Genomic DNA, 14,347 nt, shown 5'->3' with positions numbered 1-14,347 from the left:
ATCATCCCAAAGCTGAACCTGAGCTATCTGTAACGGCTGCCTGCAGCAGACAGCCCCGGCTCCAAGCAGGTCCTGGGGGCTGCACTGCTCCCAAGTGCAAATAAAACAAAATTCTAGCAAAATTCACCTCATGCAAGAGAATTTCACAGACAGCACATTGTGCAGGATGGGTCTGCAGAAACACTAAGAGGCTATAGAAGATTGATCCAAACACAGGGTGTTAACTCACCTTTTCACCTTTGGTGCCTTTCAACCCGCGAACACCATCTGCTCCCTTGGAGAAGACAAAACGAGATGTTACAAGGTATGTGTAAGCTTAGGAATCATTAACAATGATGATTTTTGCTTCCAACATTGAGGATGGCATCTTGCAAACTGTGATAGTCTGAAATGCATTGCTAATTGAACATCACCTGCTAATTTCCAGCTGTGAGTGCTTGGAGACTCAAACCTCTTAGTGGGGCAAGTGGGGTTGGTGGTCTCTGCCTCTTCCAAGCCTAACCCCTGGAACCATGTTCCCAGGGATAAAACTCATGATGGAAAGTTTGTTTTCTGCATATATTTTACCCCAAAAAACATTTCCTGAGTGCTGAGTACACTTGTGCATTCAGAGGAAGGTGGTGCAGGAGCTGGGCAGGGACACCTGGGCTGGGAATTCAGTCTGAGCACACCGAGGAGATTTCCCTGTGGCTCTGCAGCGCCCTGTCTAGCACCCACAAAGGTTTAGCTTGGTTCTTTCTTTTTTCACCACGGTTCTCACCTCCGTGCACACACTGTTTTATTTTATTTTTAAAGCATCCTGCTGTCAGCTGAAACCCTGGCGCTCCTCAGATCAACGGCAAAGCCTGGATTTCATTCCTCCTGCCTGACGGGGCCCCTTTTGCAGAGCAAGTAAACACGTTTGAGGCTGCTCCTGAAGCACCCATTCAGCTTCTGCTTGCCCTGCAAGGCTTCTGCTTGGCCTGCAAGGGTAGCCCCAGAGAGGGCTCCACCTTGGCTGGAATTCTTCTCTGGAAGATGGACATGGAGCTCTGCAAGGGCTGGGAAAAGCTCACAGGATCACCTGCTTGGGGCACAGCTCGCTCTTGAGCTACCACTGCTTACAAAGGACGTGCCCAAACAGGATTTTCACGCCCTGAGAAATTTCACCAGGTTATAAATCAGACACGGTGATGCTGAATAAAACCCCAAACAATGAAAAAAAAAAAAAGAGGTAAAAAAAAAGAAAAGAAAAAAAAAAGATGACAACAAGCATGCCTGAAGCAAACTGCTGACTGAAAGGAGATTCAGTGTCTCCTGGAGGCGTTTGCACAAACATGATTGCTGACCAGAAGCAGAGATGCTGCAGCACAGACGATGCCTGGCACAGAAGCCTTGCTTGGCACACCGTGTCCTCAGCCTGCAGCCAGCTCTGCATGCTCCCTGGCCATCAGAGGGAAAAATCACCTTTCAGTGTGGTTTTTGCTTAGAAAAATCATTTAGGCACTGAAAGGAGAAAAGAAACAAAACAAAACTAATGTGACTGGTGCAGGCATATGTGACATTGTGCAGATGTGGTGCAGAAACCATCCAGGGCTTCACTAAGGCGATCAGTCCATGGAGGTGCTGAGTGTGGTCAGGATCTGGCCCCTGCTCTGCCACCATCCCTAACCTCACCAGCCTCCAGGCTCCTCATCTATCCTGCCTCTCGGGATAAAATGCCACCCTAAGGTATCCACACCAGCTGAGCAATGCAACTCCTGAAATAAAAATGCCGAAGATATTTTTCTTAAAGGAATATTTTGTGCAGGGCATTTTAACTTTTTTTTTTTTTTTTTTGTCTCCCTTAGGCATGTCAAGAGAAAGTATAATTAAAAGTACATCAAAATTTGTGCAGTAGAACAGGGCTCTGGTAAGTGAGGCGAGATCTAAAAATTATTTATAGCTGCAAACCCAATGAGACGCATTTTTCTCAGAACTGGAGATTCATTCATTTAATAGGATGCTGCTTGTAGGAAGCAAAACCCCTTCTGTACGCACTATGGATTTGGTGCATGACATACTTTCTGTAGATCACTGTAATGTGGAACAGTTCCACTTTAGCGGTAAACACAACAGCAAACCATTCCCTAATGGACCACTATGTCTCAATCTGCAACCTTGCAAGAACCGAGATGAAAGCTTGCTTTGGTTAAATACATTCAGCTTAAATTTTGAAGGCAGAACGGCAAATGGGTTTGTGCTACTGAAAAAATATACAAGGGGCTTTAAGAGGGTTTAAATTCACCTTTCGTCACCAATCTAGCACAGATCCCTGCGGATTCATTGGAGCTTTGGGAAGCAAGATGCAACTGCACCTGAACTAATACATCTTGATGGGGCATAATAGCCGGAGCTGAATTGGGAAAAATACCCAGCACCTTCTTACTGGTGTGCAAGCGCTGCAGGCAGCAGGGAAGAGCTGGAATTCAATCTACTGAAAGAGCACATTACTGAGACCTACAAGCGCCGTCTGACAAGGTTTTGGATCAGGAGCATGAAAAGCTTGCTTTGTTTTAGTAATAGGCTATTTTGTTTTATTAACAAGCCTTGTTAAAGTCTTCACATTCTGGCTGAGATTTGCTTTGGCTGTAAACTGGAAACGACTGGAATGGGCCTGAGCCATGCTCACAGAGAATTAAAAGAGAAATCTCTCCAAAGCACTGAAGGATGCTAGAAGGTGTTGTTGCAGAGCAGGGCACCTGCAATCCTTGTGGCCTGCGGGAAGACACAAGACTGAGGCTGAATCAAGCAGCAAACAGGGTGTCACCAAGGTGGCCCTAAGCACCTGTGCCCACCAGCAATGCTTCCTTTACAGGTAAAAGCTTCTGGACCTGCCAGAAGGATTTGTTTCCTCCACAGTGGGCTGGAAGCTCTGCAGGTTTCCCTGAGGCACTGCTACAGGGCAAGTAATGTGCTACCCATGGGGGTTCGAGATTGTGCCCCAAAAGCATGCTCTCCTACCGTCCCTCACCGTCCGTATGGCTGCAGGACCAGAGCATGCAGAAGACCCTTCCTCAGGGTGCTTAGTGTGACTGAGAGGGCCTTGTCCATCTCCAGCATGAGGCAGAGATGTCTTAAGCTTCTTCTTAAGGAGTTTTAAGCAAGCAACAGGGGGGACACTGTTTTGGCATCCTCCTTACCTTGACTCCACGTGGTCCTGGATAACCAACAGGGCCCTGAGGACCTGGTGGACCCTGGGGTGAAAAAAAGGCAAAGAAAAACACATCAAGTCAATGCGAAGGTGCAGCAGTAAGGAGATTGTGTGGAAAACAAATATCCCAGCCATCTGGCTGCTTCAGACTGGGCGGAAATGGCAGTGACCATCTGAAAACAGCTCAAAATAGCACCGAGTGCTACAGCAACATCACTTGGAGCAGGTGCACTCAGCTCAGCCAACAGCAAAGATCCACACAATGGGAAAGGATGAAGGAAAGGCAGAGCAACAACTCGGTACAAAGGGATTTATACATAAGATCAGTGACTTGTGTTTTGGATTGAAAAAAAAGAACAAGTCTGAGAGAGAAGAACATGCTCTTCTGCTGCCTCCCCGCTCCCAAACCATCCTGGTTTCGCAGTAACGCTCCAGCCCAGATTGGGCATGACACGGCTCAGGGCGATGATCACCAGATCAGAGGAGTTATTGCTCGAGGCACACGCCTTGGATGCTGTCCTTTGGCCTTGGCGACATGGCAGGGAGGTGCTCACAAAACTCCTTCCTGCTACCAAAAGCTGTCGACCACCAGTGCTGCCGTGAGTGCCGCCACCACAGCACCCACCAGGTGCCCTGCGGGTGCTCCATCACCACCCCACCACCACGCTGTCCTGCCTGCCAATAAATCACACTCTTTATCAAGCCCAGTTGGGTCTTATTCTCCTCAGTCAGCCAGCTAAACAACTATTCTCTCACTTCCTCCAGCCTGAGACAGGCACTTTTTCCAGCCTGACAGCCCAGCGGAGCCCAGACCCCGCACAAACATCAAGCCCTGCCCGAAGATCACGGCTGCTGGAGAAATAACTCAAGCAACAAGCCGTGTGCCGGCCCTGCACCTCCACCTGCTGACTCCCTGACATTTGCTAAATGTCCCCCCCCACCACCACTGCCTGGCTTCTCATATTGCACAGCTGTGAGGGTTTTGATTTCTCGGCCATGAGGGATGGCAGCGGGACAAGGGGCACAGCCAGGGCTGCGGCCGCTGCTCTGCATGGGGCTGGGGGACTTCGAGGCAGCCGGGCTGTGCTCCGGTAAAACACTTTTGACAAATGCAATGTTTTTCAACCGAATGGGACGCAGAGGGAACGCAGGCGGTAAATCTCCCAGACAGACAGACACCCGTATAATTCAAGGGCTCTAGCCCGCGGCAATATTCTCAAATATATTGTTAGAGAGGGACTTCAACCAAGGGGAGGGGAAGAAAATGGAAGGCCAGGAATACAAAAAGAGTTATTTTCTGCATTCCCCTGTGCCACAAAGGGTATTTATTTATGTCTGCTTAGGCTTCCCTGCACAGTTTCAGCTTTCACATCAGCTGGGCGCTGCTTGCCAGGAAGGAGGGCAGAAGGGACGGTGTTGTGCTGGATTTCAGGAGCAACAACTGCTGCATCACCAGAAAAATTGCAACTGCCCCCTCTCCTCTCCTACCACCAAAGCACCGGAGAGAAAAAGCTTCAACAAAACCACTACAAACACCTTAATGGAGATCTGAGGGCTGAATAAGCTGCAAATCTTACAACACCCCCCTGAACCTGGGGCATTTTTGGGGTTGTCACAGATGCTGAAAGAGCGCTTCGCTATTTCTGCACCTCCCTTTCCCTGACCTCGTGGAGAAAGCTGAGTAAAAAACAGCACAACGGAGAGACCCAAGCAGACAAGCTGGGCTCAGCTTCTGGTGTTGTTTCAGTGGGGTTTGCTTGTCCCCGATCCATGCCGTGGCAGCTCGGTCCCCCCAGCACATCCCTGCAGAGCCAACCCCGTGCAGCACACGGACTCGTCCCCAGCTTGCACCCCGCTCCTGCCCGGCCTTGGCAGCGTTGCTGTGTTGGCCAAGAATGCGAAACTGCTCAACGCAGCTCTGCTAGCACAAGTTCTAGTGCTGGCAAACGTCTTCTTGACAACAGTTTGTTTTATTTTGGGAAGAACCATGACCCGTAACAGCGAAATCTCGCCCTCCTACAAGCAGCAGCTCCAGCAGCTAGCTGGCTGCAGCACTTTCGTGCCGCCCTGGCAATGGATCTTCACTTTTAAGGCTAATATGAAATTCTTAATTTGTATTTTGTGATACTTAACAGTAATGAGGATCTTGTTGACACCTACCTGACTCCCCTTCTCTCCAGGAGGACCTTCCTTGCCAGGATGACCCTATTAATACAAGAGACAAACAGAAGAGAAAAATGGGTTTGGTGCATGCTGAACGCTTTGGAAGCCAACAAGCTCGCTCAGGCAGCTATGATTTATTTGCAAGACAACAGTTGCTCTCCAGGAAGCTCTTACTGATACAAAAAGCCCTCTGAAGCCAGCATTTCCCAAAAGAAAGAGGACTGCATTTGGTCTGTGTTGCTGTTCTTAGATGTTTAAACCTTCTTACCCTTTACCTCCTTTCGGCAGACAAGCACAAACCATTCTGCAATATTTTTCTCATATTTGAACATCTCAGTGCATTCAGCAGCAAGCAGCACACACATTTTGCAGACAGAAAAAAAAAAAGATAAAATTACCTCTGTATTTAACAAACTTGTGAAGATCACAAGATGCCCAGACTGGTCAGAGCCCCTCGCATTAATTTCCTAATTCCTGGAGTTGGTTACAAGATCTCATGACAAAGCCCCAGCTAACCTGCATCCCTGTCAGACGCTGGCTGCTGGATGCTGGCCAGCATTCCCCTGGGGATTTGATGCTGAATAACCCAACAGCCAAGAGCCTCCACCACATTCTCATTCACAGCCTTTAGGAGCCTTTTGCTGGGATTTCAATCAGCAGAAAAAAAGATGGTGCGAATTGCCTCAGGTATAACAGGAAGGATTAGTGAGAAACGGGGGAAATCCTTGAGAGAAGTTTTGAATGGTGATTTTTCTACTGGAGGAACCGAGATGGAGCCGGGTCAGAAGATGAATTTTTGTCTGGCAATGCAAACAAAAGCAATAAGCCCTCCGTGAGGGCACTCGCTGCACTCCCCAGGACTTTCTTTTTTCTCCCATTTTTTTTTTTTTTTTTAAAAGAAGATGAGAGCACATCCAACTGCTCTAAGGCCACTAAGACCTTCTTCACTCGGTAGTTTCTTTACATACGAAGTCTCCTCTAATACTCAAAATAGAGCAATGTAACAAGTAAAATCACAAGACTATTTTCCATAATCAGTCTTCATAACAGCAATGTCAGACAAGCAGGAATTCATAAAACAAGCTGGTTTAATAAAGAAACAACATGACAGCTGTCAGCTATGCGTCAATAACATGCAGAGAAAATACAATCTGAATTGGCCCTGTGATTTTAAACGGCACCAACAGCATCAGTGCACAAAGGGGAGCGCATAAGCGCTTGCCTTCGGCTCCTGACATCTGCCTGCAGCCTGGGGGAAGCAAAATGGAAGTGCAACAAGACTTCAGAAGCACCCGTCCACTCCACACTAAATCATCACCGTTTGCAAAATGCCCGTCTCCATTACTGTTACTGAGATCAAAAATTGATGAGCAACTTGGTTGGCTCTTGCAGCGAGATGCTTCAGGCCCTCGGGGATTTGCAGACGCCTTTCAAGACCAATTTCTATAAAAGGCACACAGGCAGGTTTTGTCCTTGGGAAGAGCAACCCTTATGCTTCCAAACCTACACCCTGCTCGCAAACGACGTAGCTACCAGTGGCAAAGGGCCAGCGTCTGGGCACAGCCGTGCACGCTCAGCCTGCTGATCTCACACAGCCTTCAGCCTGCACAGAAACAGACCCAGCGCCTTCTCCAGCTGAAGCTCCCTAGAGGCTGCTGCAGGAATTTCACATCGAAAGCTACAGCCTTGGAGATGTTCTGGGCTTTGCTTTAGCTGCTCTATTGACTCAGCTAACAATTGTAAGGATGTTTGAAATGCCCCTCATAGGAACGATAATCCCAGGGTGGGAAATGGATTTTTTTTTTTGCCATGCTTTGCATTTGCATCAGTGGGACGTAACTATTTTACATTTGTCACTTGTAAAATCAGGTGTCTCTGAGGTGTGCAAAAACGAGATCAATTTTAAAGGCCAGAGATTTTAGCACCAACTTCTAGAGGAATGAGCAAAGGCTGTTTAAAGAAGGATTAGGAGGAAGCTGCAAGAATATCGTGCTGATATGCCATTTCAGCCTCTTATCAGCGTTCTGCAGCAGTGCCCAGTGGTCCTGAGTGAGATGAGGACCACCGTGTGCTAGCACTGCAGTACACACACACACACACGAGACCATCCTTACCTCGGTGAGCTGCCAGCCTACATAAAACATAAACGAGAAGCAGGAGGAGAGGAAAGAGAAGCCCAAAAAGACGGCAAGAATTGCCCTGTGCTACACTGTGAGGCTGAGCAAAGCTCAAAGCAGGGCCAACTCAAACCCCTCAGCCCAGGTGAAACATGGGCAGGCTGCAGGCTCACAGACTTCACAAGCCCACGGTGCACCCAGGAAGGATGGGTGGGTGCAGGATCACCCCTGCAGTCCCTATGCCAAGGAAAGACCTGGGAGAGGATGACTTACCGGAGGACCGTCTGCACCAGGCATGCCAGGAAGACCGGGTTTGCCCAGAGGCCCCTAAAAACAAACAGAAAAATCATCAGCTGCAATAGCCAGAGCCCCCAGAGCACCAGTTTTGCTTGCTTTAGTCGTGAAAGGCTGCAGGGAGGTGGGTTTATTGGGAAAGCTGCCATGACTTGCAAGGAGTCTGAAAGGAATCTGGGATTCCAGCATCCCAGGAAGGTGTGGCAGTAGTGCCAGCACCTTACCCAGGCCTGGCAGAGCTCAGAGGGAGACGTTTGGGCACGAGGCTGGGAACAGAGCCCAGGGCTGGGAGCAAGTGGCTGCCCTGAGAAAGGCACCATGTGTAAGCACAGGTGGGAGCAGATCAAAGCACGGGGCTCACTGGGCTAGGAAATACCTACCCTTTGGTGACAAGTGCAGGAAGATTAACAGGCAAAGGGAGAAAATCAGGCGTGGAGCTGCCCCCATTGACTGCACCTTGCTGCTTTAATGTGGGGAAGTGGTCGCTTCGTAATTAAGCAGCCCCCTGATTTCTCACGCTATCGAGGAGCGCCACTGCTGCTGCAAGTGCGTGACTCAGCACTAAACCCGAGAGCCCTTTATCTGCTGGAATTGCTAATGTGCTCCTTCACTCTTCCCCTGCTGATCAATAATTTCAGCACGCTGCGGGCTGCCAACACGAGCAGGGAGCTCTCCTGCACGCGTGCTGGATGGATCCCCTGCCTGTGGGAGCTGAACGAGCACCCAGCAATAGCTGCTTTGTCATCTCTGTGGGCAAAAACGATGCCCTTGCTTAAACTCTGATGGTCCCAGCACTACTGGGGGAATGAGGACAGCAGCAACTCCACGTTGACAGCGATGGGAAATCAGAGAGAGCTGGCATGGGTTGGGAGCGGGGAGGAGGCAGCACGAGGAGACCTCGGCAGAGCGATCCAACCCCCAGCTCTTCCCATTACCATCCCCATCAGACTTCCAGGCACTTAGCCCGCAGAAAGAGACAATTTTCAGCCCTCTGCTAATGTTTTGCCATCGGCTGCCTTCAGAATGTTTCTGTTAAAATAGGAAATGAATGCAAATATTATGAATTCGAGGTAAACTGCATTTTCTTGTCTCTCTTCTGTCTGGAATGAGACACATTAGACTTTCATGGACACGGCTGCAAACAGATGTTGCATATGGGGCAAAGGAGCAGCTGAAGCAGCAAATGCATATTAATGGCAACAGTTGTCTTAAGTCAGAGCTGTGGCATTTTAACCTACTTTCTCTCCTGGGGGACCGATGGGGCCTTGTGGACCTGGAAGACCCTGCGAAAAGAAAAACCTAGGGTCATTAAGGAACGAGTTATTCATTCCAAATGCATTTTGGCAATGTCTCAGCCAAGCATCATTCTAGTGCCTGCGACGGCTGGGGATTTCCCCGGCTCCATTCATTCTCAAAACGCCTTGCACCAGCTGATAAAACCTCATTTTTGTAATTTCATTTTCTCCCCCGGGGAGCCATCCCGCCTCGCGGTGTGCAGCCAGGTTCATCCCCACGATGGGAGCGGAGCCGTGCCGAAGGCTGACAGCAGGACTCGGACATCTGCGTTACCCTTCTGGCTCCCAGCATCTGGATGGGGGATGCTGAAAGTCAGACAGGAGCCACAACATGTGGCTCGGCTGATGAGACTGCTTGGACCTGGGCTTGGCTTTGTACCGTGGCAGCGAGAGCCAGGTGAGAACAGGAGGGATCTGAAACTGGGAGCGTTTTCAGGAAGATTTTGGGCCAGCAACGTACATGGAGCCAATTCCCAGCAAATCTCCTTATTGCTGGTCCATCTATTTCTTACAAATCAGCATTCCTGGTTTTTCATTCCAGTATTTTCCCTCTTACCTGAGCACCTGGGTTGCCCTGCTGGCCTGGGGGGCCTGGCTCACCTTGAGGACCCTGTGAGGAGGCAAAGGCAGAGCTGAGAGCAGGAAAACAGCATCATCCCTCTTGCATCTCAAACCCTTCTCTAACTGTTGGCAACCAGGAGCTCCTGGGCATTGAACACAGCTTCACTCCATGGTGGGGCAGGAGGAGTGAGGTTATTTCACTGCACACACGCTTCTGTGCATGGCCATGCTGCCCAAACAAGCTGTGAGGGGCTTTAGTGCTGCCTAGCTCTGATCAGGTTGTTCTGCAGGAGTCTCTTCAGCCTGGTAGAGCCAACGAGGAGGCATACGAAGATTTTTTTCCCCCTCAGTTAAACTACAGTGCTCCGATGTTCATTAGAACAGCACACGTCTTGATGAGAATGTTTGATCTTTCACGGGGAAATAATGTGCAATTCCATCAGAAATTATAATAAATTAACAGCCATTTGCTGGTTTGCTGTAGGAAGATACTCTCGGTGGTTTTCACAGGCCCTGATAGGAATCTAGACCAGGCTAAAAAGCAATTAGCAAATCTAATTTAATGGAGTACATTTTACACTTCACATATGCTCTCTCTATATAATATCTGAACCGTCTGTAAAACTTGCAGTGAAAACTTACCACATTCCCCTTGGGACCTGTTTGTCCATCCATACCAGCCACACCCTGGGAAAGGATTGAAAAAACAGCATTAAGAAAATATCTGCATATTTCGCACCACAAAAGCAGGGAAAATGCAATAAAAATAAGAAAACATCAGGAGGCCCTTTAGACCGTGTGGAAATGGAACAATTTTCTAAAGGTGTTTTGTTAAGCAGCCAATTCTATGAATCCAGCAAAAATTAACACTTTAAAGAGTCATTTTGGTATTTTCCCACTGGTTTAACCTGCCTGAAAAAGCAGAATCAGCACCAGATGAAGAAATCCTGGCTACGTACTGCAGCCGGATTGCTTCCGACAGCGAGCAGACTGGTAGTAGCTCGTGAGAAGGAACAACTGGACACAGACCTCGCTCGGGACAGGAATGCATTGTTCAGGTGAAGCCAACAAGGCTGTGCCAAAACGAGGATTTGACCCAGATTGTTCTTAACAGTGTTATGGACAAAGCAAAGCCTCCAAGGCTGAGGTTTCCTCAATAACAAAACGGAGCCTGTGCCAACAAAATAATCCCCCTTGTACCAGAGGCCACAAAAAAAGGCAGCCAGGGTCATGTCTGCCCTGATCATCTTCAGTGAGGGTGTAATGTGGTAGATGGTCAATGCAAACCTCCTGCTGGGGCTTCTGCGTTCACCCATTTGCTCTAGGGCACATTAGGTTATCCATTTTTAACAGCATGCTCATGTGAGACCAGTTTTGGAGCAGATCCTGAACCCTCATTTAATTTCAGCAGACTAGGAGTTCAAAGTGAGGATGTCTCCACATCCCACGAGGGGTTAAGGACCTCACCACGCTCACCATTAAAACCCTGACCCCCTCAGCTCTAGCAGCAGTCCAGGGTCCTGTTTGTAAATCCTGGGACCTCAGTGAGCTGCAGTGCTTTGCAGAAGGAGCCCTTACATCAGCACTTCCCTGGCCAGCAGTGCACGACAAATAGGGTGGCTGCCTCCTGCATAGAAACTGCACGTTCTTGCCTTGGCTTTTGCCTGAAACCTGAACAAACTGCTTTAAAGGTTCAACACCCTATAGGAAAAAGTTAATAGCAAAGACACCACGTTAATAGCTCTCATTCTGCCCTCCCAGGCTGAACTAGGCATTAACTTCTACTCGGGTGAGCCAAATTTTGGGCTGCCACATGCAGAGGTGACAGCACTGAAAACAGGGCAGCAACTTTGAGCAGCAACTTTTATGAACACGTCTTCTCATGGCACAGACATATAGAATCGTGCAGATGCATCATCTGCTTGAGTGACTAATTGGGGCAGGGTGGTTTGGCTGAGATGACCCAGGAAGGCAGCAGCCCCGGGAACTTACCGGTGGCCCTGGTGGTCCTGGTGGCCCCTTTGGTCCCAGCAGTCCTCGGGGTCCCTGTTGGAGCAAACAAGCAGGGTTAGTGCATCCTGTGCTCCGCCATGGGTGCCAGGCACTGCTCTGCCCAGCACAGCATCGGGGCTGGCCACAACCCTACTGGTTTTGCAGTAACAGCAGCTGTCTGGGTTAAAAAATCAGTAAGAGAAATCCTGTGTGCATGCACCCTTGAAATGCTTTTTGTCGAGGTAATATCCATGCATACAGTTATCCCTTGGATTGGAAGAAGGCCCACTTCAGACACTTTTTTTTTAATTTTTAAATAATTTAATCATATTCCTGGATTACCCTGTAATGCACACAATGATGCAAAATGTGTCACAGCCAAGTCATTCCAGCCGGAGAGCGCCATGAAGAACGAGCTTATTCCACTAATGGATCATTAAGGTTAACATTTCTAAATCTCTCCAGACTTAATTCTGGTCATTGACAATCTGTACAATGAAGTAAGGCTGGAAAAGGTTTTAAGCCTGCAGCATAACAGTGCATTTTCAAAGGCATTTGGTTCTTAAACCACACCTTGCCATTCCTAGCTTTCTCACCAGATGAAACCTAGCATCATCTTCAGGGAAATCGGGGAGATTTGAGTATTGCATTGATGTGTCAGGAGAACTGTATCCATGTGAGAGAGTGAGTCTGACAGCTAATGCTTCAATGTACTTTCCCTGACTTTGCAAACCCCGCTCCAGCAGCCCCTCTACCTGGTGGGTTTGCAGCAAAAGGAAAGAGAGGGGGCCTTGTGTGCCCACCTGAGCGCTCAGATGCAGATCTGGAAGCTCATCTTTTAAATTCAGGCCCTTTCTTCAATTAGAAATGGTAAAAGGACCCTGGACATTTACAAGGCTGGTGTTCATTCACTGTCACGGAGGAAAACTGTTCTTGACTGATGGGCAGTTTTATCTGTCTGCCCAAATATTGCACATCCCTTTTTATGACGCAGAGGAATTAAAATGAAATGTTAGAGGACAGAAGAGCAGACATTATGAAAGGGTCTGATCTCAGAGGCCACAGGGATTTTGTTCCTGCAGAAAAGCATTTTGCAGGGCCAACGGGATGCATGGGCACGGGGCCCTTCCCAGCCACCGGGGTCCTGCAGGGGCTGGGGCTTTGTACCCTGAGCCCCAGGAGAGCAGCTCCTTGGCTGATGCTTGTATAAACCAGCTATGGAAGGATATGAGGCAGGATGAAGAGGAACGAATTTCTAAGTCACACCACTAGTATCAGTTACGATTAAATTTGGTAAGACCCTATTTTGGCTCAGGGCAGGTAAAAACATGCAGATTTGGGACATGTATTTATGACCAGAAGTTTCCTGTGATGCAATTTAAGCCTTTCCTCTGGCAACCACTGATATTTTTTCTTGTATGGCTGCTATAAAAATAAGCTTCCCTGCATGCACGATCATCATTTAAGTTCCTCTTTTGTTACTCTGTTACCTGAGCATATAAATGCTTTTAAGAAGTTAATAACCCATAAGTTATTGCTTAGACATGTGCTGAGGAGATAGCTGGGTTGATTAATCTTTCCCAGAAGTTAATCAGACATCTCGTCTATAATTTAGTTCCAACGAGTCCGTAAATGCCAAGCCTTCCCTTTCTCATGTGAAGTGTGTCCAACAGTTCTCACCAATTACTCTCGGGCCACCATGCTGGGCCGCTCAACAACAAAATAAGACATTTTGAAAGCAAAGCTGATGGCCAATGATAGATAGTTAATGTTCTTTTTATAACAAAGGAAGTGCGTTTGGGATACTATGAGCAGCCAATGACTGTACTACACACAGAAATCTACGGTGAGCCAGAAACAGAGTTCATCATTGCCAACAAAATCAGAAATCGTTGGTGCTGGGGACAGAAAATGCCTTCAGAGTCTTGATTTGAAAACCTAGCTGTTTCTTTTTGGTGGGGCGCTCCCCCAAAACACTTGTTGGGATTGTTCAGGAGGTTTTTGTTCAAATCATGAGCATCTCCTTTTCACCTTACTGTTGATAGGAACTGTCCCCTTCGCTAGCCCTGGCCTGGCTGCTCCGGCACTAGCAACAGGATATGGAGCTGCAGGCCCAGACACTGACAAACTCTGCAGATTTATAAAGTTCTGTGTTCTGTGAACAGAACACCAGCCCCGCTGAGGTCATGGCAAACGTCCCCTTGTGTTCAGTCCTGCTAGGACTGCATCCTAAGATTTAGATGGGATCACTCACACTGCACTAAACTAGGGGTGCAGGTGATGAGCCGCATGGCTGATTGCTGCCATTGCCCCTGCAATAGCAGACAGAACCATTCCTCACTGCCGTTTGCTACTAACACTCACAAAACTCACATTTCACTTACACTCAGCATGCACACTTCACACCCCAGCCCACTTACCTGACTCCTAAACAGTCCAGATGGAGGATGCATGCAGGAAAAACGAGAGACCAGCCTAAGCTAAGCTTTACCTTTAAAATGACAGGGTTTAAATTTCAAATATTAGCCACTGAGCAAATAGAATCACCGAGAAGTTTGCTCATCAGTAATACAAGATCAGAAAGCATCTTCTCTCCTCAGTAGGCATCTTGGTGAAAAAAGTAGATGAGAGCTGTTAAGGCAAAGAGACTCCCAACCATTCACTTGGATCTTCAAGCAGGAGAAGCTGTTCCCTGCAAGAACTCGGGGGTCTTGATTAGCACCACAGGAGCTGCCCCATGGGACACCTAAAGC

The 14,347-nt window shown here is 48.3% G+C and overlaps 1 protein-coding gene across 4 annotated transcripts in view; it reads right to left on the bottom strand.

Moving 5' to 3' along the window:
• The window catches only part of COL5A1 (collagen type V alpha 1 chain), a 168,091-nt gene that overhangs the window by 40,677 nt on the left and 113,067 nt on the right, over nt 1-14,347 (bottom strand). For all 4 annotated transcript variants that reach the window (XM_084494111.1, XM_084494108.1, XM_084494109.1 and 1 more), the window contains 8 exons: nt 11,595-11,648; nt 10,245-10,289; nt 9,598-9,651; nt 8,985-9,029; nt 7,726-7,779; nt 5,333-5,377; nt 3,162-3,215; nt 230-274 (listed from right to left, as the gene is read on the bottom strand). In XM_084494111.1, coding sequence (XP_084350237.1) covers nt 230-274; nt 3,162-3,215; nt 5,333-5,377; nt 7,726-7,779; nt 8,985-9,029; nt 9,598-9,651; nt 10,245-10,289; nt 11,595-11,648 — 396 coding nt within the window. The remainder of the gene's footprint in view (nt 1-229; nt 275-3,161; nt 3,216-5,332; nt 5,378-7,725; nt 7,780-8,984; nt 9,030-9,597; nt 9,652-10,244; nt 10,290-11,594; nt 11,649-14,347) is intronic.

This window comes from Aythya ferina, assembly GCF_964211825.1.
Source record: "Aythya ferina genome assembly, chromosome: 20".
Lineage (NCBI taxonomy): Eukaryota > Metazoa > Chordata > Aves > Anseriformes > Anatidae > Aythya > Aythya ferina.
The sequence above is the reverse complement of the archived record's forward strand: the minus strand, read 5'-3'. Positions and strand labels throughout refer to the sequence as shown.